General features: G+C 32.7%; 1 protein-coding gene across 1 annotated transcript in view; it reads left to right on the top strand.

Annotated features, from left to right (window-relative positions):
- Positions 1–8081: 8081 nt before the first annotated feature.
- The window catches only part of LOC131849654 (inactive dipeptidyl peptidase 10), a 90155-nt gene continuing 70524 nt past the window's right edge, over positions 8082–27712 (top strand). Inside the window, exon 1 of the mRNA XM_059199767.1 lies at positions 8082–8313. Within this exon, the coding sequence (XP_059055750.1) occupies positions 8082–8313 (232 nt within the window). The remainder of the gene's footprint in view (positions 8314–27712) is intronic.

The raw sequence follows: 27712 nt of genomic DNA, 5'->3' as shown, positions 1-27712 counted from the left end.
TCTGTGACAGATATAAACAGCCCACTTCATTTTAATATGTACTAATAAACATGCACACTATAAAAATGTACCCATTATTTACAGGACCCAGACTCGTTGCTCTTATTCTTCTCCGACAATATCTATCCAAGACTGTTCCAAATCGGATCAGTAGTACCGGATATTACCTCGAACATACAAACCTTGATATTAGTATAGATGAAATAAAAGTGATCGGATATTTGATATAAGAAAAATAAAACATATTTGTCGGCTGGTGTATTATTATTTTTCTTGTATCAAATTACGTTAATGTTGTTCACCACTGAGATATACTTAATTGAGAGAGCATTTGTTTATTTAACCATTAAGACATACTGTTCTATAGATGTGCACTCTAAAATACCCTTGTCGAAGTTGCCTATATGTGAAAGAACCCGAATCTAGTGGGATCCAGTATTTACTAACACTATACAAAATATTATTTAAAAATACAATTACTATTCGCGTGAAGACTCGTTCAGTAGTTTTTGAGATTGTTGCGAATATACAGATAGACACGGTGTGTTTTGTGCATATGGATATAAGATAGATAAAAAGTTATCTTACTGAAATGTATTATGTATATTAACTTATTCAGTTCAGGTGAACTTCAGAAAGATTCAAATCGATTTACAGTTAGCATGGCTATTGTTAAATATCGTCAAAGTACCGCTTGTGGAGATAAAAATCAGTGGAGACTGTAAGTAGCCCTTCTCCGAAGGGTCATCAAGTAGTGCTTATTTATTCCAAGCTAAGAATCTAACGATAAATGATATCATGAGAGCTGCTTGTATTGAGTGATCTAACGGTTACATAGCTTTATTAACGAAACCGATAAATACCCTGTGATTTATAGATATCTCTAACAGTTAATAAGTAACAATAATCCAGGACAATTCACACAGCGTTCAATCCTTAGCTAAGGGGAACTTGTGTTATGGATATAGTCTAGTATGGGTATTAGACCTACTACTACTAAGATAACTAGTAGAAATACTTATATGCATATAAATATTTTTTTTGCAAATACATATACATTATATAATATATTGAAAAAATCCAGTTTACTCATGGATAGAAGTATTTGTATCGTGCAAGGAATTGAACAAGCGACCATTGAAAGTAAGGCGTAGTGGTAAACCGCCAGACTGCCGAGGTCGTCATGTTCATGTCAATTTGTTCAGATCTTCCAAGTCGAGAAAAGTCTTAGCCCGCATGGGTATTAAATAGCTGCGAAAGAACCTTTTTATCTCCAACACAGTTAGGTAAAAAGCGGGTCGCTTGTGATAAGGCCCATTAACAGCTGCAAGTGGCTATTAACTGGATGGGTACTATATCCGTCGCCTTATATGAGGCTACTCTCACATAGGTATTACATCTAATAATGTGAGAAATGATTTTTAAGTATGTAAGTTAGGATCCATAAATTACATTACATATTAAGAGAGGTTGATAAATTGTGACTTTCTGTGACAAGGGATGGGAGGGATCCTAAATGTGACGTGACATTTCAAATTTAATATAGGTATGTCTGAGTATTAAAATATGAAATTACTAATTATACATAGTTAATTAATTTAATACAACATAATCATATACTCATACAACAACAACAACAACATACTTATAAAACAATCATACTCATGAATATAAATGTTTGTGCCGTGCGAGGAATCGAACCCGCGACCATCGGTCGTAAAGCTGTGTGCTAGACTGCTAGACCACCGAGGTCGTCAAACTCGCTAGTTACTATGAAATAAGCTATTGATGTACACATAATTATATAATCCACTCAGCATATTCTATTTATTTATACAAGTCCCTTTATTTAAAGTAAGTATGTAGTCTTATTATATTTAGCATTATTATAAATAACTTACATTATTTGCATATTTGTCGGTGAGTCACTTTTTTGGGATCCATTGAAAATCAGCGTCGTGGCTTTAGTCATGGCATAATGCTGAGATGGGTCCATTACACACACATCAATACACAGTAACGCGGTGACGATGCTCCAAAACGGTGGGTGGGATTTTACTTTTTATTATTATTGTTTCACTTTGTTTATTGAACTAATATTTAGTACAGCCTTGACAATATTCTTACAAAAATAAAATTGCTTAGTAAATACAGCAGCGTTTTTTTATAGTTAAAGAATTCAAATTATACTAAGCAACAAACAAATAAAAACGACATAGTGCGGTAAGAAATTAAATTTAAGCCCTTATTAAATACACTGTTGCTAAAACAAATATCAATTCTAAGCAGTTAGATAATAACTTGTATGTTAAATTGGACACAATCCTTATTTTGAAGAATTAATAGTTATTATATTATAGTTTTAGTATTAGTTTTTTTATTGTTCTTATTATCTTTTATCTGTTCTTGTTCTTCTTATCTATTTCTATGTAATGATTTCATCTCTCTAATTTAATGCATTGTTTTATTTCCATTGATTTGATATAATAATTTATGCTGGTGTCAGCATTGCCACTGTTGGGTTGTGATATGTGAGATAATAAATATTAATATATTCTATTAAATTTTAAACTTGAGACGAAGAAGTACGTAGGCTACTCACAAATACATTCATAGTATCTCATGCTGACCGTGAGATAATAAGGAAAATTTCATAGCGAATTTAAAAATTTTACAATGTACCCAAAGGGATTTTCATAACATTAAATAGGACTATAATAATAATAATAATATCTCAGGACAATTCACACAGCGCCATCTAGTCCCAAGTTAAGTAGAGCTTGTGTTATGGGTATTAGACAACTGATATAAATACATGGGTACATTTTTTTTGTAAATAAATATATATTATACATAGAAAACACCCATACCGATACAAACAATCATACCATACTTATGAATACAAATGTTTGTACCGTGTGAGAAATCGAACCCACAACCATCTGACAATAAAGCAGTGAACTAAACCACTAGATCACCGAGGCTGTAAAAAGCAGACATCCTTTTATCATAGAATTTTTCCGGATTTTTCAAAGCTACGCCCACCTTTCATTTACACGTGTGATAATTATATAACTTACAAAGATATTATAAATATCGCATCCTGTAAATCCCTTTAGGGTGCTGGACTGAAGTCTATAAATATACAGTTATAAATAAATAGCCTCATACGAGAGGGCCCGAGGGTCTAAAAAGAGGATGCATAAAGTAGGCCAGCTCTCGGATACGTAGCGTGATACAGGTTATGTTGCTGACTATGATGAAGGAATACTCACCTTTAGACAGACTTAATATTTATTTGTTATGTTGCATATTATAACTTATTAGCAAACTGTCGTTTCACTTAATTATATTGCGATCAAATGAAGGTGTTTTTCCTCTGCTTTACTTTGCAAATCCAACTTCTATTTTTCAGATTAATATACAGCCCTTGATACTCATAAGTAACTTGGCTTTGTATTGGTAACAGAATTTTCAAAATCGATTCAGTAGATCTAGAGATTACCCCGTAAAACTTACACTCCCTACAAATTTTATCCTTTTATAATATTACTATAGAAAAGAATACATAAAGGAACATAACTTTCAAAATACAATTAATCATTTCGTGACAGAGGAGATCGTTATTACACATCCGTGACTGTGTTTAGGCATGTTTTTTTATCTCGGACATCCCTTAAATCCCTTGAGTAGGGATGCTGACCAAACAAGGCCCTATATATTTAGACACGTACCATATTCTTTTTATTCGCGTTCAATTTTGTTTATCTTAAGTTATATAAGTGCAGCTATATTATACTACATCAAGATAACTTCTAAGTCCATATTTTTTTCTTTAAAATGGTAAACAAGCTGACGGCCGCCTCATGGTAAAAAGTAACCGTCGCCTATATATATATGAACAGCACCACAGACTTCACGTTATCATGTGACGCCAGTGATACCACTCAGGCATTGCCATACCATAGGATTAAGATGTTTTGCCCGTATTCTATAATTTCGCTATCTAATCTCACCCTTCAACCGATATGCAGCTTACAAAACAAGCTGTTCGGTAGCTGAAGTACCCGAGAGAGTCACGCAGATGATTTAGTACAGTCTATCTATCGGTTAATTCTTTTAATATACATTTTCTCGGTTCACATTACTACATTTTATATTCGATGTCATTCTTTTGCGGATGATAGATATAGATATTCGGCAAAAATTGATGAATTTAATATAAATAACATTAGTTGTCTTATTTTTATTTGATATAACAGATCGGCACTAAAATGTTTGTGGTAATACGTCTATGATCTATAGCTAATGTATTGAACATCATTTTTGTTCCATAGCAACCGTTTGGAAAGGATAATCAATAAAATAATATGTTTTTTTTAATTACTTTTAACTACTTTACGTAATTTTTTTCAAGCCCGTTAATATAATTTATATTTTCAAATTCTTGTAAATTCTTGATTTATGAATCACATAGTTTTGTTTTATAATTAAAATACTAGATAAATATTCGCTATACACCAAATTCGTTTTGCATACATTGTTGTCAACTTTTTGCAAGTTAAGGCCCTCTAACTAATGGATTATCATGCTAATCTTGTCGTCAGAAGATTTATGGGATCTAAACGAGATGTTAAATCAATATGAGATCCTGATATCTACAAGAACATTATGTTGAATATTGAGAGTCCTTTAAGCAATTCGCAGTAGTTTTTAAATCATCGTACTGCCCAGACCTCATGAGTTCCTGGTATCTGCGAGAACATTATAATTGTCATTATGTTGTCGCTCAAAATTTCTTAAAATATAATAATACACTAAATACTTACTTACCTTTATCTCATTATTTGGGGTCCAAAGGAGTATGTCTTATTCATTAATTCGTCTATCAGCGTCATTATGTCTCAACTTACTCTTCCTATATAGATATTCTTGCATACTAACAGATTTTTTTCTAATTACATTATTACATCTATGTTTCATCAACATTTTTATTTGTTATCCCATTCTAAAACATTCATGCGCTATCAGGATTTTAAAAGGCTAATAGCGTTTTAAAATGAAATGTCATTTTATAATAATTTTATTCATTCTGCAATATATAAATACATTCTTAAAATTGAGACCATAATTGTCTTGGAACGAAATTAAAAGAAAATATATGGCTCCAACTTTTAAGTACTACGCGACTAGTTATAAGCCCGGAGCGCTCGCCCGATGTGAAAATGCAAAAGTTTCTGCCAACGTTTCTAAGTAGGTGTGGGTGGGTGAACAGGTATGCAGATGGTAACATTTCATGTTAACAGATTGGATATTTTTCTTCCGTATTGTCAAAGCGGCTAAATATATGAGTACGTACTCACCGAGGTGAGCTTTGTAATATGTCTTCTACATAAGTACTTTATTCTCACATATTTTAGCCGCTAAACTATTATAGCTTTGTTGTGCGTGAGATATTGCATGGAAATGACAAAATATGGAGGCATGAGATCTTAATTATCCCATAGCATCATCACCATATCACGTCACAAGCATCTTATTATACGGTGATGCTGACATCATACAGTTATGCGGTGATATTGATGTACATAGAAGAGGATTACTGTTAAAATCAGACGGTTGCAGTAAAAATCACTTTCATATATTTGAACAAATTACTTGACGAGGGATAGTGTTTAGGGTCAACTTGAAAAAAATAATATAACGCTAAATTGCTTAGGTATCTATAGTTTGGACAGGGTTGAATTAGCACCTACAAGCAACACTCTTATCTCTATAACGTCACTCATATACTTTTTGTGCAATCGTGAACTCTACTCCGTTACAATAGAGTACGAATTTCGTGTAGTATGTACATGGCCACTTTTGTTACAAACTGTCCCAACGCTAACGTCGCATAATGGTGCCATTTCTGCGGAAAATGGCTTTCCAGCGGCTCATATACCGTTTGGTGAATTATGATCCCAATTTTATTACTATAATCTGGCAACCAATAGATATCTTGTATTTATTTCGTAATTAAATACCCTGTATCTATACTGTATTTTGGAAATACCATAAAATGGTTTTTATGGTATTTCCAAAATACAGTCCTCAAAATTTTCACAAAAACTCCGCAATTTATTTTTATTTATTTATTGGACCAATTACGGAACAAAAAATCAATTAATATAGAAAATATACTATATACTATATATTCCAGACTACCTTTGAGTGAATAGAGAGAGAAATAAAAATAAAATAAGGGTAAGTGGCGCACGTAGTAATCAAAAATAAATATACGTATATGACTAAAATATACATCTTAATATATATATCCATATACATACACTTTCATATACTTAATATTCTATTATAATCATTCTTATAAATATACGTGCACACATTTGGAAAGAATGAAGGAAGAAGGGACCATTACTTAAAAGAATAATAATGGGATTTGACAGAGGCTTTGAAGTTGGCAAGTGATTGAATGCACCGAATGCAAGAGGGGAGTGAGTTCCACAACCTAACGGCCTGGACGGAAAAGGATATAGAATAGAAGGAAGTGGAATAAGAGGGAAATCTAAGACGGACATAGTTAACACTACGCGAGGACTGGTTATTGTTCGCACTGAGAAATGTAAAACAGTCGTTTAGGTAATAAGGAGTGACTGGGTTAAAAAGAATGCTGTAAAAGAGCCACTTGAGTTGAGTACGATACTGGGAAATGAGGTCATATATGCGCAGGCCAAATATGAAGCGAATACGTAAATTGTGAAGTCGCTCAAGTTTATTTAATTGCTCTTCAGTGAGATCCAAGTAGCAGGAGTCAGCGTAGTCGAGGATAGGAAGGAGTAAGGAATGAGCAAGTGCAATTTTGGTATCTAAAAGGGTGAAAATTACGAAACCTGCTACGCAATTATCTTGTTAATTACATGTACGAATGAGTTCAATGAAAAATGAAAGAAATGAAACCGCAAAAGTGGCTAAGAAGTCCTGTCTTATTTATTGCAACGAAATGCTTCATAAGAAATGACCAAAATCTTTTATTGATTGCTAAAGATAGGTAAATGCACAAAGTAATATAATCGAATTGAGAACATATTTTTGGAAGTTCATTGGTTAAAAATATAAACTAAAGATCGGAAAAAACAAGATAAAAACAGCTCTCCATTTTCCGTTTATTTTAAATACAAATATTTCACCGTTTATCGAGTTTTTCCGATACAGGCCGGTTATAACGGTCCATTTATCATGTCGCGGCCAATAATACGCGCCTTTTTGGCACACCGGCAATGAAAGGGTTGTGTTTAAAAATGCTTCACAAAAGCTTCGACCGACATTCAGATATTTTTCACTAATGGGAGTGCATAGAATTCAATTACGTAATAGACTTTGAACTTCTGAAATAAATAAAACTAACTCAGCCTGCGTTTTCACCCGCATTAAATTTCTAGCCTATATGTTATTCTGATATATAAGCTACATATATTACTGTAAAGTTTCATCAAAATCTGTTCAGTAGTTTTTGAGTGAAACAAAGATCCATCCATACTCACAATTTTATTCGCGTTTGTAATATTAGTAAGATATGTATATACCGTTACAATTGATGAGGTCCCCTGTAGATGATTATACAATGAGGTTGAAGGTCAGTCAGTCCTTCATCGCGTATGTAACTCAGAATTAATCACGATGGTTTCAAAGGGAAACGGCGTGGAGTACAATTAGATAAGATTTCTTCCGAGCAATGGGGAAATAGTTCCATTCACTAGTACTCCTTTTCTATGATTTAGAGACATGTCAATTGCCGACGTAGTGGTGAAATCAACAATTTATAATAACGACATTTCGGTGGATATTGACGAGTCCTACTTGATAATTACTGCCTATCATTTATGTACTTTCCTTTCACCCCTATGCCTACAGGCGCTTTTCGAACTATTATTTTGTTACCATCACGTGAAAGTAATATCAATTGATACACAAAGATTGTTTAATAATGTAAGTCAAATTTACAACCTTCTGGGTATTAATAGGAGTATAAAATAGGCTACGAACCTCACAATTTTTGGATTTATATAAATCATAATCTAACCATGACCCCATCGTTCCAGAAGCTGGTAGTGGGTGGTCCGAACCAGCGCAATTGGCGAGGAATACTCATAGCACTGCTGGTCATCGTTGCCGTTCTGGCCTTGATCGTCACCTCTGTGGTGCTGCTGACGCCACCTGACGAAGGGCCCAGGGTGAAGGGACGCAGGCTGAGGATTCAGGACATACTATCTGATGAGCTGGTACCAGTCAGATGGAATGGAACGTGGATATCGGGTGAGTTCTGTTATATAACGTAATATTTTAATAACTATGTACTGGAATTTAATGAACTTACTTATTTGTTATTATTCACGATAATTGTTTCGACTTCGTGGAAGTCTTCAGGGTGAATGTGAAGGACGGTCTTGACCGCGTCTTTTCTGCTAAAGCTGAGAGAAACTACAGTAAAACGTGAAGATAATTTTTATATAACATATAGTAACATAGTAATGTTACATTTTAATTCATTAGTTATTTTTAAAGTTTCTCACGCGATATTCAGAGTAACAATACTATTTGTGAGTTCCTGATATTTCGTAGCTATTACAAAGTCTTGATCACGGGTCAATGGCGGTGGATGTAAACAATTATTACGTGCAAACATATCTGTCTACCCTCTTTCTTAGTCTTTCTCTACATATACTGTCACCACTTCTACTGGAAAATACTTGACAGCAAGATCAAAACACAGCAACATTTTAAGAATATGTACTTTACATTGGATTTCACGAAATTTTTATTATATAGATTTAGTATAGATATAGGTTTTACCATTTTGGGGACAATATTTAATATATTTTTTCGTAAATAAATACATAACATATATACCAATCTTTTTCCATACGTTATCCGATCTTTTGTTTTTATGTCAACGCTTCTATCACTGTTGAGTCAGAAGTAAATTATCGTGGTGTATATTAATATATGTGTCTTTACTAGGAGACTACAATTTTTTTTTTCTGTCAACCAAATTTGAACTCCCGACCTTTTGTGTCGACCACTATAACCCGACATATTCATATGTGGGGATGTATATGGTATAATCTAATTTATAGCTGTATGAGGACAGTATAATCACAGTCTGAAAGTTCTAATTTAATTTTAACAACGGATTAAATTTTGTTCTCCTAAATCATAATTAACTCAGTCTAAATTTTCCATCCAATCTAGACTCCCAACGGAATGAGTTTATTCGGTCTGCAGTATTTAATATCTTTGTAAAAATGTTACAATAGGACTCAAAACGTACAAAAGCTAGTAAATATAGTGTAGTTGGAAAGTAGCCTGCAAATTGTGGGAACATTAAATGTTTTATTCACCATGATGTTTAATTAATTAATTACACACCACATGAGTTTTATATATTTATTATTAAGTTATATGAAAAATGTTTAAGTTAGTTGCATAAGTTGTTTAGCACCCATAGCATGTTCTGCATGTCTCATATGTGTATTTGACAGATATAGACTTTGCACAAAGTCGTCTACGACAACCACTCTGTTACCTATTTCTGCTGCCAAGCAGATAGAAAGCATGCGTAATATATTTAACTGAAAAATGTTATAAGTCAGAGAATTTACAGGGTACAGAGGCATGACATCTTAGTCCTCCAAAACAGTAATGCATATCAGGTACTACGCGCATCACATGACGATATTAAGTACGTGGTTTTATTCGTATACGAGCCCCCCTCCGATCCGTCCAATTTAAATGGGGATCAAAATTACGACGGCCTGATTCGAGGTTCCATACCCTAGTGGTGTATCCGTCAGGCGGGAGTTGCCTTTAGCCGCTCCATAAGTCCTTCCGCTGGTTTGGAGTACCATCTGCACTCGCCCCTTATCGTCCGGTGAAGCTGTAAAGGCCAACAGCATTAGAATAGTCCGAAATAAAACATACGAGTCATATACGTGTTTCCAAGTTACCTTATATAATATTTGCCATATAAATGAATAAAAATGCGAGTTTCCGGTGGTTGTGTAAAAATAAATATACATATTCATCCCCATCGTTTGCACGCCACGACCAAGTAGAGACTGAAAATTGAATTAATTCGCCGACACGTTCCACAAGTTACCAGTTCTCGACACGGAAACGCTATTTATGTTAAATTCACACCTCTATACGTTGAAAGTTTTTGAGTGCTCTAACTACTTGTCTAAGTTCACTGTGAACGCATGGACCATTCTTAATGTGAGGCACTAAGTAAAGTAATTATCATATGTCACTATTCTCTCTTCTCTCACTAATCGAGGTAGAATTTGTAGGAATTGGATACCTCTGTTGCACCCATTTCTCCTAGTGATAAAGCATCTGATTTGTAAGCCGTATTTCGGTTGGGTGGTGAGATATATCAGTGTAATTATAGGGTACAGAGACATAACATCTTAGTCCTTTAGAATGGCAGTACATGAGAAGTATTATACTTTTTGTAGGCTGTCATTGTTTGCCATTCCAACTATATAAAAAAGAATATTCCAAAGAGTCTGGTAATAAATGCAACCCAGTGTGTTGTTATGGTTGTTTGTTTACAAGAAAATGTAATTTTGACTTACTAGTATAACATAAAAAGTGTGAAATATTAATATAACGAGATCATATAGCCAGTGGACTTAGACGAAAGATTTAATAAATAACTATACAGAGCTCGCGACTGTCAGCAACTTTGCTAATTTTACCGTCACTTCTGAACATTAATTTTCTTTTAGATTCTATCCGACAGCTTGTTTAGAGGAGAAAGTACCAAGGTTGCATAATATAGAATAGCACCTGTGTACACTTTGAGACTACTGAAAAGAATGTAATAATAAATTCCATCCAGTCAATACAGATGAAAAACGTTTTTCACAATTTAGAAGGACTTAACAAGTTAAATGTTCAATATTGTTAGAACGTTGAATCTGCGAACTTTCAAAGGCGGAGTTTTTAAAAAGCTTCGAGTTTTGTTTATTGGCACTAATGGTTTTCTGTCGGTCTCAGTCGAAATTACAAATATTTTCTCCTTTTATGTTACATTTATAGGCTTTTATTTAATCCTGATTGTATTGTTATTATTATTAATTTTCTTGAAAGAAGTTTCATTTTCTTAATAGAGAATTAGATAATTGATTTCTTAATGTAATGTAAGGCTATAATATAATTTAAAGTGTACACTAATACTATAAAGTAGTTTGTGAGTTTGAATGTTCGGACTAATCTCCGGTACTACTGATCCGATTCTGAAAATTATTTTAGTGTTATAGATAGCCCATGAATTATTATCCGGTTAATATTTTGATATAGGTAATAAATTATTATACGGTCTTTCGAAATTTCAATAGAGTTATATAGGAAACTGGTTATATAATTATATTATGTTTATAAAGTTAAGTTTACAAATAAAGTAAGAAGTTTAAATAATAAATAGAGACAGCTGTAGTTTTATATTCACATCGACACACGTACGAACCGCGTCGCAAATGCGGTAAGATTAATATTTACTTGTTGCAGTATTACCGCATACATAATGCGGTAAATATATACGTACATTTAAACATTTACTAAAAAAAACAAGTAATTATTCGGAGCTATGGAACATGAATATACACATATAATCCAGAGAGAGATTGCACAAAATCTTCAATACAACAAATATGATGCTCATAAGCGGTTAAAATGTCATACATTAATAATTGGTTTTTGAATTTGATTTTATTGGAAAAGTGGGTATCTTACTCTTACCTAGGTTAAGACGACTATTAGACCAATATATTTGTGTAGGCTAGCTATTCACTAATTTACAAAGCAGGAGGCATGACTTCTTAATCTTTTGGAATGGCTGCGGATGAGTTGATGTGTATTTGTGGTGCTATTTATATATAGATGCTTACTACTTGCTCAGTCTTGTCAGGTTCATCAGCTTGTCTGGTAAATCAATATCATACAAGATATTTTAGGAATTACTGGTTCGGATTGAAAAAAAATTAAATGGCCTTTTATCGAGGAAGATTATTGACTATGCAGTATTGTGTCGAGGCTATTGGAAGCGGAGCATTAATAAAAAACTCGACAGCTTCGTCTTTATTAAGTACCCCAAATGAAGTTAGGTGGATTGGTTATTCAGTAGTTAAAATAAATCTTTACTATTCATTAGCATTAATTGTAGAGTTTAATCTGAACACTAATATTTCTTGTAACTACATAAGTATGTAAATGATTCTCAGAAACAGCGTTAACGAACTTAAGGAATTTATATAGTTTAATGTTATTAAGGGGAAAACAATTTAGATAATCCTTCTAAATGTAACTTGGATTACGGTACAACAAATAATGTAACTTGTTTCTTATTAAATAGAACACGTAATCACGAGCGATTGTAACGTGGAATAGGAGTTTCAATATTTATTTAACCCTAGTTATGACTCGCAAATTAGTCTGTTTTTTAGATAACAGATCGCCTATATCTATCAGTGAGACAGTCTGCCTTTATGTCGAATTTAATTAAGATTCCTTCAGCCATTTAGTTATTAAATATTATAGACAGACACACACAATTATTATTATAAATACCAAAAACTTATGATATAACGTATTTTGTTAAGAATTAATTTAGTAAATTAATTGTTATCATTATTTTTAGAGTGTCATTATTTAGTATATTTATAGTTCATTATTATGGCTGTTATTGCGTCCACACTGACGACAAATGTATGCTGCCGTAGACTTTTTTTGGAACTGTTTGGGAAAAATCCCACCTTACGGGTACATTATTTTAGTATACTGTAACGGTTTATGTAGCTCACGCGCAGATCGCTCGAAAATTGAAGATTTTTCTCATCTTAATTATTTTTATTATATTTCACCCAATTTACATAATAACTTTTTAAATTAGCTATTTGTTAGTATAATGTAGGAGTTAAACTATTTTTTTATTTCAATAAAATCCATTCAGTTTTTTGAAAGTGTAACAAAATTTCATCCGATAATATGTATATAAATATTTTATAATGTAATAGGTACCACTTTCATCTACATCATCATCATCATCGTACCAAAAACATGTTTACTCCACGACGATCGTTGCGCTGGGCATCCACTTCCCGGATCTTGACCAGATCGTCGGCAGAGGTTCACCTATATCGAAAGCCCCCAACGGCCATCTGTCCTAACTATATTTAATTGTACCGTACATTTATGAATCAAGAGTTTATTATTATTATTATTATTATCTCTGTTCCGTAAGTCATCACTGGCAACACACATTGGTCGTAAACCTTCGTCTTGATACACTAAATTTGGACGAATATATCGGAGCTTGTTAAGATTCGACGATTTAGTAAATTAATTGTTATCATTATTTTTTCGAGTGTCATTATTTAGTATATTTATAATTTTCGTCTTGTCCATTATTATGTGAGACTCTTGAGATCTTCGAGCATTTTGTCCACTCAGCCATGACGACGTCGGCAAATGTATGCTGCCGTTAACTTTTTTGCCCAGCCCGCTCCAGTCCAGAACTGTTTCCAACGGGAAAAATCATCCACCTTACAGTTGGATACATTATTTTAGTATACTGTAACGGTTTATATCGTAGCTCACGCGGAGAGACTCGCTCGAAAATTTTTCATAGAAGATTTTTCTCATCTTAATTATTTTTATTATATTTCACCCAATTTACATAATAACTTTTTAAATTAGCTATTTGTTAGTATAATGTAGGAGTTAAACTATTTTTTTATTTCAATAAAATCCATTCAGTAGTTTTTGAAAGTGAAAGAGTAACAAAATTTCATCCGCATGTATCATATGTACATCCATTTAAATATTCGTGTTTATAATGTAATAGGTACCATTTTAAAGTTGGTTAAAAAGAATAGATTTATATAACTAATTAAATATTAAAAATCGTAAAATAGCTGAGGCTATTTTGAAAAGTTTCTGCTGAAAATTGCGCAATTCCGAGCGGAATGTTGGCGAAACACATTAAACACGCGGACTGGCGTGAACTTGATGCTACTTTTTTAATTTTACCAACTCTCGTAGGATAATCATGTATTTAGATTATGAAAGAACACTCATTTTCATGAGTTATGGCAAATGTTGTAAACTCTGTAATTACACACTGAAACTTGCGGGATATACTATTATATTTGTCAAATGTATGGTACATTGTATTATTTAAAATATGCTATATTCTTTAACCAGATGTAGACATTGTACAAAGTCGAAATGAATCCTCTTTGTAATATGTCTTTCAGTTGAAAGTTGAGTTATAGTAAACTTATAGGATATGGAAGCATAATCTATTATTATTCTCATAGGACTACGTCATGTTTGAGTGCTGTTCATATAAGGCGACACCGCGATGTTTGCCATTAACCGCTGTTACCATAAACACATTTGTCATTTCTAGTTCAAAAACCGATGACTAATTATTACTATTTTTGACTGTGTGTAACATACGCATTGCGTAGACCTACTAAAGAACAGAACCCGCACGCGCCGTAGAATGATAATTGGAATATTGTTAAATCTGTAAGACACTGCGACTTTATGACAACTGTGGTTTGCGTTACATGTTCAGAGACCGAGAGTGGTTTAAACTTTAAACGATGTCACATCTACTTTCGTTAAAGTTTTAGTAAGAATGTCTATTGTATTTTATTATAAAACTAGCTGACTCCGCAATCGTTGTTTCCATGTTAATTAAAATCGTGAATAAAAAATAGGGATTGATGATAGAAGGCGAAAATTTAGAGTCACACGTACTTTTTAAAGTCGCAATATAAAAAAATTAAAATAAAAATTTTGTCCAAAAACTAAAATGTTTGAGGTGGACAACCTTTATCACCTAGGGGTATAAAAAATTATAGTAGATACTTAGATCTTCTGAATATGCATGTAAGATTTCATAAAAATCTGTCAAGCCATTTTGGAGGTTTCATATAAAAAAATAGACAATGTAGACACCCTACCGTTTAGGGATTTTTTTATCAGAAAATATGCCACAAAGATTACAACGATAAGACAGTTATCGCTTTTACAACCGCTATTGGTCCGTTGATTGTGGTACTTAAGTTTTAATATCGGCTTTGTTTACACAAACCATAAATGTTGCTACTCCACCGTCTTTGATATGTATACAACTTGGATAATATTGTCTTGTTTGTATTCTTTACATTTACATTGCCTGTAATTAAACAGTTACGACTGCTTTTTGAGGTACCATTCTATTTACAAATTTATAGCACCGTTTTTTAATATATCTGGAATTATATACAATCTGATGGACATTTTAACCACTTATCGTCGAGCGTCAAATTTTTTACATTATAATTTTAATTTTTTTCCTACCGTCGAGTTCGGTATATAGATCCAATTGAGATGAACTGGCAAAAAACTCAATTGAATTACTTTTTTTTTAAAGCTTCGCTCAAGTAAATATTATTCGTTCGTAAGTCTAAAAGTACCAGAATTAAATAAATCTTAGAAGCTATTACGTATTTATACACGTAAATACTTATTTACCTGTACAATACGTGTACGTGTCTACAGTTATATCCCCACTAATTAATTTAAATGATATTATCTTTCGGTATTATGACTGTTGTTATGAGTTTGTTCAATTCACTTACTCAATTTGTATTCAGGGACTGCGAGACATTATCCTATAGATAATGTCTCTCTAATATTATAAAGAGAAAAGATTTTCGTACGTTAGTTTCAAATAAGTAAAGTAAAAAAATACTTCACTTAAAAATATTTCACCAATAGAAAGCAATATTGCCAGCGAATAACGTGGGCTGTATATATTTTAATCAGTTTATGATAATTAAAAAACACATGTCCCACGCTTTGGCAACGACGAAAATAAAAATAGACAACAGAATATATTTAGAGCTGTACACGCGACTTCGTCCGCTTGGAATTTAACTTTATTTTTATAAAATAAAAGTAGCCTAAGTTATTACTCCCTATATTACATCAGCTACGTGCCAAAAAAAACCGTCAAAATCGGTCCATCCTTTGCAGAGATTAGCCGGAACAAACAGACGGACAGACAGATAAAAATTGTAAATAATGTTATATTAGTGTATGTACCGTATTTATTATTATTATTGTTGTTATTTATATATGCATGTAAAAATAAAAAACGGTTATTCCAATATTACAAACAGACACTCCAATTTTATTTATATGTATAGATTTAATAATTTTTGTCAATATTTGATACTGTCATCGTAGGAACCAATAAACCATCACGTCCATACCCGATTCTATCACAATATTCGATTCTCGATTATTCGTATCCGTAGCGATTCAATTGAACACCGGACGCGCCGTAGAAAGACCGGGGAAACAATAAAAGCGAATATAAAATATTATGAGTTTTGCGAAGAGCCATCAGTCCAGCTGTAAAGACACAGACAGTATTACTAATATCTAAAAATCAAATTTAAAGGTAAAGCGGTAGATTAAAAAAATAACTATGACTATACAAAAGTGCTTAAATTAAGTTTATTTCAATGAAGAATTACTTTAATAAATACTTAAAAAGTTTTTTTAATTAATGTCAATGTTGTAACGTTAATGTTTTTATTATGTAATAGAATACTTGATGATAAGTTGTAATGTCTATGTACATGCAACACTACAAATATCACGTTATCATGTGATAGCCCTCTTGCGTTGTCATTACTGAGAACTAAGATATTATGGCTCACTTTCAATCAAAACACGTATCACAAAGCAACCTGCATGCCGACTGAAATAGATGATACCGATGTATCCACGCTGACGACTTTGTAAAAATTTTACCTCGGAATGTATACATAGGACACTATAAGTCGGTTATAAGCCGAAAAAGCTTTCATATCTCTAAGGAATCGTAAAAGATTCATACTCTGATAATACGATACGATCGTAACATTCGTAACGCAAACCGGAACGAAGTACGTCTATTACAATAAAATATCCATGCTGTAAAAAAATACTACAGGAACCGTAACGCCAATGTCTCCTGAACATGATATGAGTACCTATTATATTTTTTTTGTGTTCTCTGCTCTGTGATTCTCTGCACAATCAATAACAAAACTATTAAATTTATATTGGTATAAATTCAAATTCAAAAATCATTTATTCATATAAGACAATTTAACCTCTTATGAACGTCAAATTGATTATATTATAATTTTTTCCCTAAGGACAACATCCTTTAGGCGTTCAGTTCGCCATATGTACATTTATATGTTGTATTTGTGCATTAAAGTTTGACATTGTCGATTATATTCGTACCAAGAGTAACCTGACATTGAGGGTGACGCAGCTGAAGTCGAGTCACAACGCGAGTTTCAAAGCGTTTGTGGCCCTGGTCCCCACCGACTTGCTGCCCACCTTCATGAAAGAGGACTACTGGCCGAAAGGTGTGGTGTATCGGCGCTACCGTGGCAGATTGCCGTCTTCAGTGCAGTGATCACACAGACAATACACAGGCAATAAGGTATTTATAATATGTTGAATCATTTAAATTTAAATTTTATGAAATTATACACCTTACTCATAAGTTATAATATATATTGATGAACACTGCATGAAATCCGTTTAGTACTTTTTGAGATTCTTACAATTTAGGTGAGTAATCGGCTTGTGTTTCTTTTCAAATTTATAGAAATAAATTACTTATCCATGACTGTCTTGATTTGATTCTTTTTAATTACATAGATCTAAGTATTTAGATTTATGATACTTAACAATCGCTGCTTAAACAACATAATGAAATCGAATAATTCATTTCCTTCATTATTCACATCAAATTAGATTGAACTGCACTTTGACCTATTGGAATACTTTTGCTGCAAATGTGAGGCTAAGCTAAGTGGGTCGCGTTCCTGCATTTATTAATTATACATGCACTTCGTAGCTTAGTGGTTAACCAACTCGATTTAGACGAAACGATTGTAAGTTTGAATATAGTATTTAAAAGGCATATTTATAGTTTTTGTTTTTGATTCTACGATTTGTAATTTGTTACTGTTTTTAGTTTTATTATTATACATTTTATTTATTTTTGCCCACTCATTACCACCTATGCAATATGAAATATTGAATTATTTATATTATATTGAATTAACTGGAAGATATCTTTTCCAGGAATAACTGCAATAATATGAATATAAATTAAATTAATAAACAAAGATACACTACCATTCGCTTGATATACGCACACATATACATAATTGTAAACGGTAAACATAATGATACACGTGTTTACAATTTCGCTACGAAGATCATAAGCTGACGTACTTCCAAACCTTACCGTGACATACAAAAGCTACATAATGGTGTCTATATTTCAGTCTTAACTTAATTATCCAGAGGTTACATAACTAATCAATCTTATTATTTCGTACCCAAAAAGGGTGTAGCCGGGTCCTAACTCTACGTAATGGACCTGCCTTTCATTGCTTCTCATTTATATGGCTTTAGTTTTAATGATACGTTAGTTTAAATCCATTTTGTAACGGTAAATTAACTTTTGAATAATAAATGTTGGAATAAAGTATAGTTTAATTAAGTACAATAATATTATGAGTCTATGACACATTTGTAGATTATTAGTCACACGTGTTTTTTTCCGAGTCACTGTTCATAGGCCGCCATCTTGTGGCCCACTCTCAAAATACGGGAAAGAATTAATCAATGTAAGATATAACTACTACATATATACTAAAAAATAATAAAAGTATTTAACAACGTCAGCTAGTATTTTATCAATAAATCAATTAATAATAGTAGATAGCGTATTAAAAATTGAGTTATAAGAAAAGATGAATAATGTATCAATTTATTTTTAGATATTTTAGTAAGATATAAACGCAATAAATACACATCACGTTTCACAAAATATTATATTTTCATCCTCCAGCTGTTTTTACATTAAATCTTAACACACATTTAGATAAATAGATAGTTTTCGCCTTGTCACGAAAATATGATTTTATTATATGTAAATAAAAACAAAAACTGGAGAGGCAAATGTATTTTTTTTTATACTACGATGGTGGCAAAACAAGGTGTCCATCTATATTATAGAAAACGTGACCCACCGGTTTCATCCGAATAAGTGGTAACCGTCGTCTAAAGACAGGACCACAGCACCAGTACCTGGGATAAAAAAAAATAAACAGCAATAAACTTATTGTGATAATGACATATGCCTTTTTATATTAGGTCAATCTTGTTCCTTATGATATATAGGTTATTAAAACCGCCCATTGAAGGCACAGCTGTATAACAAGTAATGAACGTGTATGCTCAGCACTATCCAAGTATACTTTAATTAGGTCACCGTAGCGAGCTTGTAGCAATATGCTACGGCGTAGACAGCGTAGCACATTGCTACGAGCGCATACAAGCCGAACGCCAAGTGATATTGTAAATTATTCCGATTAATATTCATGCGCAATATTGTTAAAGTCAGTTACGTGTTATGAATATATTAGTTTAATCTACTATGCATTTTTACGTTTATGATCTACATATATTACCTGATCCGCGCAATTTCGTCTGCATCACACTTCCTTGATATAAATTAAAAGTAAAAGTGTACGGAGTGGGGATGGGTAGCTTGTTATAATATAAATCTTTGATACATTTTTTTAAATGGTTTGTATGTGATTAATAATGAGGACATTCATTTTTGGGATTTGTTCTCCTAGATACTCGTAAGGCTACCTCAATTAAGACAAAATGCAAACTTTCCTTTTTTAGAATCATTTCAATTTGCTACACAGACTCCATTTTTGTTCAGTTCTCATAAAACGTAGTGTTTATTTACTCAACACTAAGCGCAAATATGTGCGAAAAAGAGTGTATTTATTTGTTTAGATTACGCTTTTTCCTTTTGACTTCTTTTTCTCCAATTCGTATGCAGATGATGAATTTTTTATATTAGTTTTTAGGTCAACACAGTGCCTTCATACGGCTTCTTCAAATAGTACTTGCACTCTCTCCCCGCTATAACTTTCCGAGAAACTAACATTGACAAACTTACGTCGCGTCGCTACGCTAAAACCAGAGATGTAGAATTCAATAGATGCTGCATATTATCTAAATCTGAAACTGAACGTGTCATATTTGATCTAATACAAAACTATGTGTGAAAACTAATTATAGTTTTTAAACTGGTATGTTACACTGACGACTATTGATAACAAATTTCTACAAAAACGTCACTTTTTTATTTTAAAAACATTACAGGTTGTTATATAGATATTTTTTTATGTAATTGGAGTGGCCATAAATCTGATAGCTCTACTGATGGTAGGTGGCAATTATCGATTATGTACGTGAACAGCATTACGGATATCATTTTGTCCGTAACATCTGTATGCGTTGCCATTCTAGAGGACAACGACGTAGCAGTGCCGTATGTCACTCTACAACCCGAAACACAGCTTATAAAGTCAGCTGAAATAGGTGACACTGAGTTTTTAAATTTTATTTTAACTTATCGATTATTTACCTCCTCTCCTGGAGCTAAATATCTGTATTTACCATAAAGTTAATCCGTGTTAAGACGCAGTTAATAATATAAATAAAGTATATTAAACTCGAAAGTTTAAAAATAATTAACTTATCGATATTTATTCATAGAAATTTATATTAGAAAACAATTAAAACCTTTACACACGACGATACAACCAGAGAAACATTAGACCTGTTGCTATAGGAGTAAAACGGTTTGATATCAGTACCGATTTAATGTGACCAACATTATATGAAGTCGACCCCGATTTTGCTACGCACGAAACATTATAAGTTGGATATTGGGTGCTCTCGACCACTGCTCCGTCATATTATCCCTGATTTTAGTGTTTAAGTTAGGTTTAAATTATTTAACAGCTAATATATTGATACAAATTTATAATAAAATTATTAGCATTTGCGACATCTATTCAATTTCGTATCTCTGGTTGTAATGCATAGTTGTAGACTTCGCTGCATTTTCAAGTACTTCATATTCCTGGTGCTTCCAGTGACAATACAATTTGCATATAACACAATACCATGTGTATAATGTACACAGTAATAACTCTGTCTCTGCATTCTTGTTACATCCATAGGGGAACGAATATTGTCTTTTTAAGTAAATGGCAATAATTTTTTTACTTTACGAAATAATGAATATTAAAAAAAATTGTTGTAATTTATAATAATTTATACATAAGCATATATTATAATATTAATAATAAAAATACTGAAAATAATGTGTACATATATATGTACACATTATTATATTTCAATATTTATCAAATCATTTTAGGTAAGTTTTATAGATACTTAAAATATGTTTAAATGAAAAATGAAACTATCAATATCTATATAATTATATATTTTTTGGGTCTATATGTTTACACATTTTGAAACGAATATTTGTATTTATCATTCAATTATTCAGGGCACCAGAATTGTAACAGTATCTGCACTTATGACATATTTATATGTTTTTACCGACGTTAAACAAAAATATAATTTAAAAAAGTGAGCACAATAAAATGGCCGCTTCAACGGATTACTACAAACAACCGCAGTATGGTAATCCTTTATTTATACCCTCGTAACTACACCGCATCCATTTTGAACTAAGCCTAACATGTTTATAGCTTTCGCACATAATAAAAAAAAGAATGGTTTATTGTAAGTTTAACACTGATACTTTCATTAATTGGTGAGAATGTTTACCGACAGAATGTGAATTTTCATTAGACTTTGTAAAAAGTCATCTGCATGGATATCTCGGTCTCACCTATTTCAGTCGCCAAGCAGCTTTCAATGTAATGCTGTTTTTCATTTGAAGTAATATATGGTAGTGAAATTACTGGACATAACATCTTAGCAGATAACGCAAGAATGCTACCACGGGTATGAGATAATGTGTATATGTGGTATTATTATCATGTATATAGTCTACAGTTACCATTTACCATCAGGTGGGCAATATGCTTAATTGCCATTCGGTTTCATTAAAAAAAATGTTGCTAGAGTAGTATTTATTTAGCAACGTTTAAATCCTACCGCAGTATACCTTTCAGCTTTGTTGGTTTCAACTGTAACCTCGTTAGACAGTTCGACCCGTACTAAAAAGCAACTTCAAACAGTTTAGTCGACCCGTTTTAATAATTAAGAACAGTTAAATAGAAAACCGGCAAGTTAACTCATGCGTCGTTAACGGGTTAAATAAAACATATGATCTTACGTTACTAGCACACGTGATTTTCATATTTAATTTAGACCCGTTTTTGTTAGCGATAAACGCAGTTTCAACCTTTGTTAAAAAGTTAGAGGAGTCAGAATGGTTTTGAATGCTTAATCACTTGGTCAACGTTAACCCGTAACTGCCAATGTGAGATCCGGACCAACATCCGGGCAATGCTTCTACCTTTGTACAGATGAATGATTATATAAACATAGGCGATTGTATGTCGGGATGTTTGGCATTTTAATCACACTTAAATGGCTAGATGGATTTAAATAAAACTTACTACATAAACAAATCACATCACAGATTTATATATAGACTATTTTTTACCCTAATGTATATAGGCAAAGCGCGACACAGATAGTAGAAATAATGTAAGAATTACTATAAATATGTGTAATTTACAAGCCTGCAAAATAAACTTATAGCACTTAGTTTACGATGGGAATTATATAATAAAATATTTTATTTACACTTATAAAAAAGTACAGAATTTATCATAAACATTTAAGATGTTACAAAAAAACCTTTAATCATGATCAAATTATTGCGAATTTCCATATTATGAAATTTAGCACAATTTTTCGTAAATGCCAGAGAATTAGCAAAGATAGCTATAATATACATGAATAATAATATAACCCAATTGAGCATCTTTTTTTTATAGCTTTAATAAATATCTGGCGTAGTAAATACGGAAAACATTCCAACTAGTGTCAAAACGGAAAACAAACATATTAAACTTGGACTAAATTCTCTTTAAAAAGTGTCAAACTGAGATTGGATATTGGTTTATCGCTTTAGATAGAAGTTTCATGTTTTCCAGTCCATAAACTTGTGTTTACAAGCCTTAGCTAGACTTTCTGAAACCACTATTTTTATTTCACGATAACCTGTCTCTTGTGTTATTAGGATCACAGTAATAATAGTAATAACACCCATTCGACTTCTAATTCCAAGCAAAGCGCAGCTTGTATAATGTTAAAATGGGTACTAATCAACTCATAGAAATACTTAAATATCTATACATATAAATAAAATTGGAGTGTCTGTTTGTAATATTGAAATAACCGTTTTTTACTACATGCATATAAATGTAAACACGTTACATACACCAAAATTTTTATTTTTACAATTTTTGTCGGTCTGTCTGTCGGTCTGTTTGTTCCGGCTAATCTCTGAAATGGCTGGACCGATTTTGGCAGGCCTTTTATTGGCAGGTAGCTGATGTAATAAGGAATAACTTGGCTACTTTTATTTTAGAAAAATAAAGTTAAATTCCACGCGAATGAAGTCACGAGTACAGCTAGTACATATTATAAATAGAAAAGACCCAGACCAATACAAACATTTATACTCATAAGTTTTAGATCACGAACCCGCGAACGTCGTAAGCCAGGAAATGTGCTAAACCACCAAGGCTTGGTTTTAAGAAAGCAAAATACGTTAAAAACTTCCTCCAAGATGACAGACAGTGGAATGTTAAGTACACTGAAGTACACTGTTACACTGAATAACTGGAGTTAAAATATTTGAGCTATAAAAAAAGTAGGTACATGATGTGGTACCATTGTTGGTATAATAACACAACGGTTTTGTCATAGTCGGTCACATTTATAAAACACCTTAGTGTAATTTCACAAACTTCGAAATTGAAACTATTTTCGTTAATAGTTTAAATTTCATGTTATGATACTTAGATACATTGTATTTTGAAATGTGTCACGAAAGTTAGGATCTCCTTGTCACATAATATCACACTTACCCTTGCTCCCCGCCGCTCTACGTATGCCGCAATTAATTGATGCCTCCGTAGAAGTCCCTATTACAGTAACATAAAACCAGGATCCCCTTGTCACACAATGTCACACTTATCTTTGCCCCCTTCGCGTGTGACGCAATTAATGCATGCCCCTCTAGAAGTCCCTACCACAGTAGCATAAAACCAGGATCCCCTTGTCACACAATGTCACACTTATCTTTGCCCCCTTCCGCTCTACGTGTGATGCAATTAATTGATGGTCCCTAGAAGCACATACTACAGTAACTGAAACCAGGATCCTCTTGTCACACAATGTCACACTTATCTTTGCCCCCCTTCGCTCTACATATGCCACAATTAATGGATGCCCCCCTAGAAGTACCTACTGCAGTAACATAAAGCCGTATCTCGTGCCTCGGACAATTTACTTACAAATACATGAAGCGTGGCTAACACAGTTCGCTTGAAACGGAATTAATAGTCGACATTTTGTCCTGATGTTTTTTAGAGCACATTTAATGGATCATTATGTATTTTGCTCTAATGAGTGTTTGCATAATTAAGTTTCTTTTCTGAATTTTTACAGGAAAAGTCAAATGAAACTGTCCTTAAGTATTTCAAGACATACTATGAATTTATACAACAGGAAAGTTATACATTATTATAATACTAGCTGACCCGCGACTACGTATAAATATTTTATTTGATAGGCGATTGTAAATAAATAAATAGCAAAATTTTAAGTAAAGCTTACTAAAATAGATTAGTGAAAATTGCATTAAAATCAGTTAAGCCGTTTCTGAGATTAACACGCAGACAAATAGATAAAACTCTAATAATTTCACTCTATAAAGTACAATAAAGTTTATAAAGTACGTCAGGGTACTTTATAATACTAATTCTCATAATGTTTCTTTGTACACATAGAGATCAGTTATATTTTTATTATAAGTATGTAAAATTATTTTTCTAGTTCTACTAAAATAAGTCTAATAGTTTTGTACAATTTTAGTAGATTTAGTAAATAATAGTTTTATTACTTAATTTAATAATAGTTTTATTTCTATTATTCACTTTAATATAATAGATCTTGTACAAGTGTTTTGCGTGATATCATAATTATTTTAGTAATATCAATTTGTCATAATATCGTTATATGTAGTCTATGACATGCAAACACTGGTACAAGATCAATTATATTAAAATATCCTTTGACGCCACATCAATCATCTGGCAATTTAGTGCCTCGTCATGCGAATTCCTAGCATTGATTGTCGGAAATCGCGTGTTTGCATATTGAAGTCCCGAGCATCGACAAATTTAGGAAATACGGATTTTATGATATAGGAAAACTTATATTGTCTTTTGAGAATGACAAGTAAACCAAACTATGAATAATAATAACAATGACAATGGACGATTTGCATAATGCCATCTAGTTCTAAGTTAAGCACAGCGTGATAAGTGCTAGTACTAGGCAACTGATAGAAATATTTTTTTTAAAACGTAAAACACCCATATCTATACAATCATACCCTCATGAATACAAATGTTTGCAACGTGAGTGGAATCGAACCCGCGATCATCAAAATTAAGGTGGTGGTCTAAACCCAGGCATAATCCTAGCCAGGCCTGGGTCTAGCCAGGTCCTGAAATTTAAGATAATGTACCCAATAAGAAAAACAAAGTCGTCTGCGTAGTTACCAATCTCTCACTCATTTTAGCTGCTAAGCAGCTTGCTTTGTATGATGTTTAGGTTGAAGGGTGAATGCATATACAATGACATGTCCAGTAATATTGCCGAGTTAGGAAGTGCGACATCTGAGTCTTCCGGGATGGTAAAGCAAGAATGGTCCACGGACATATGTAACGTGAGTATTCATGTATTTAACCGATGCGACGGTCGCCACTTACCGTCGGCTGAGCAATCAGTTCATGCTATTGTATAGTTATATAAAAAAGTCTTTCAAACTTGATTAGTGTAATGGACTTTGTTTAATTCTATTTCACGGGTATTTGTGAGTTTATGTAGCGGAATATTTACCTAACGATCCTTATTTTGAAATCGGGGGATTACACCTGTGTCGGTCGTGAGTAATAGAATCGTTATGAGTCGATCACAAATCATTCGAGTGATTGGATCATAAAAAACGAAAAGATTCAATTGTTTGAACGCCAAATCTTTGCGGTGGCACAACTAAAAAAAGTGGAATACGTTCACAATCGAGTTTGTTTTCATATGTGTCAGTCAAATATGAAAGTGACCTAAATAATTGAATGTTTGAAACTCATCGAATAATGTAATATCTCCTCTACATTTAACTTTATATATGTTAATAACAGGATGAAGATGAACTCAATTATCCCATCGTAGTGAATTTTAATTACCTATAATTTTATGGATGAATGTTTGTCCTCTTTGCGCTAACGGTATACGCTACCAGTCGAAGATGATATAATAAGCATGAAGTACCACCTTCGTGATGGCTGCAATGGTTTCTAGGGAGAATCGCGTTGAAGTCGATATGACATGATACTTCCCGCTTTAATAACAATCCCTCGTCTTTCAATTACCAATTAAAGAAAAAAATATATATTTTATTAAGCGTATATTAATAATCTTTTCAGTTGAAGTGAGTGAGTTAGCGTGTTTTCTTGAAATTAGCGAGTGAATTACGACAGTAGAGACTACGAAGAAAAATACTAAGAAAGCTAAGTCAGATTTGTCTACTCGTAACAACTGTAAACATCCACTGCAATCACCCGTCGATCCGTGACCAGGATCCTTGAAATATCGGGAGCTCATAAAATGGAAGATTAGGATAAATATCCCCATACCTAATGCGTGAAATCGTGTACACATTTACAAACATACTCGTAAGGATTGGATACTGAACCGTCCTTAAACAAGAACAGAATAGAATAGAAAATCATTCAAATAAACTTCATTTAAGCACTTTTTAATAGTCATAACATTTTTTTTTTATATAACGCTCGTTCGGAAAGCTGTCTCATCACAAGAAGAACGAGCAAGAAACTTGCGTGTTGCTCTTTTAAATAATTCTTGTAAGTTTACATTTACAAGTCGAAACGTGTGAATACAAACTACCAACCAACACTATTTTTTTGGGTCAAATATAAATATACAATAAGATTAAATCAGTCTTACTTCTTATAGGAATCAGTCAGATACTACTTATAGGAATTGAGCTGGTCTAATCTAAACACAGATGATTGATTACACAATTTAGGAGGCCAGTTTCCAAACTTTTTACACTTTTTACAAATTGAAAATATCTTTATTCAGGTAGTCTATTACAGACTTATAATATGTCAAATGTACCGTAAGTTTGGAATGATTTCTAGATGAGAAAAACTGAAAAGAATCTCCGCTCGTATTCTTTTCAAATAAATGTAAATGTTTACAATGATACAGATTTATTTTTAAATTCAAATTTGGGAGAATAGAGTGACCACCAACATATGCTATTGCAACAGCAAATAGTCTAATCAGTGTTCGTAACCCGAACAGACCAGTCCCCATAAGCAGCACCCATTCACGAGTATGACGGATGAGCCAGCCAAGAGTCCACTCAACCATATTAGAGGGAGCACATTGACCAGGCCCA

The sequence above is a fragment of the Achroia grisella genome, unplaced genomic scaffold (assembly GCF_030625045.1).
Source record: "Achroia grisella isolate CSIRO2021 unplaced genomic scaffold, CSIRO_AGI_Agris_v1 utg660, whole genome shotgun sequence".
NCBI lineage: Eukaryota > Metazoa > Arthropoda > Insecta > Lepidoptera > Pyralidae > Achroia > Achroia grisella.
This window is presented reverse-complemented; position numbering and strand designations above follow the sequence as displayed.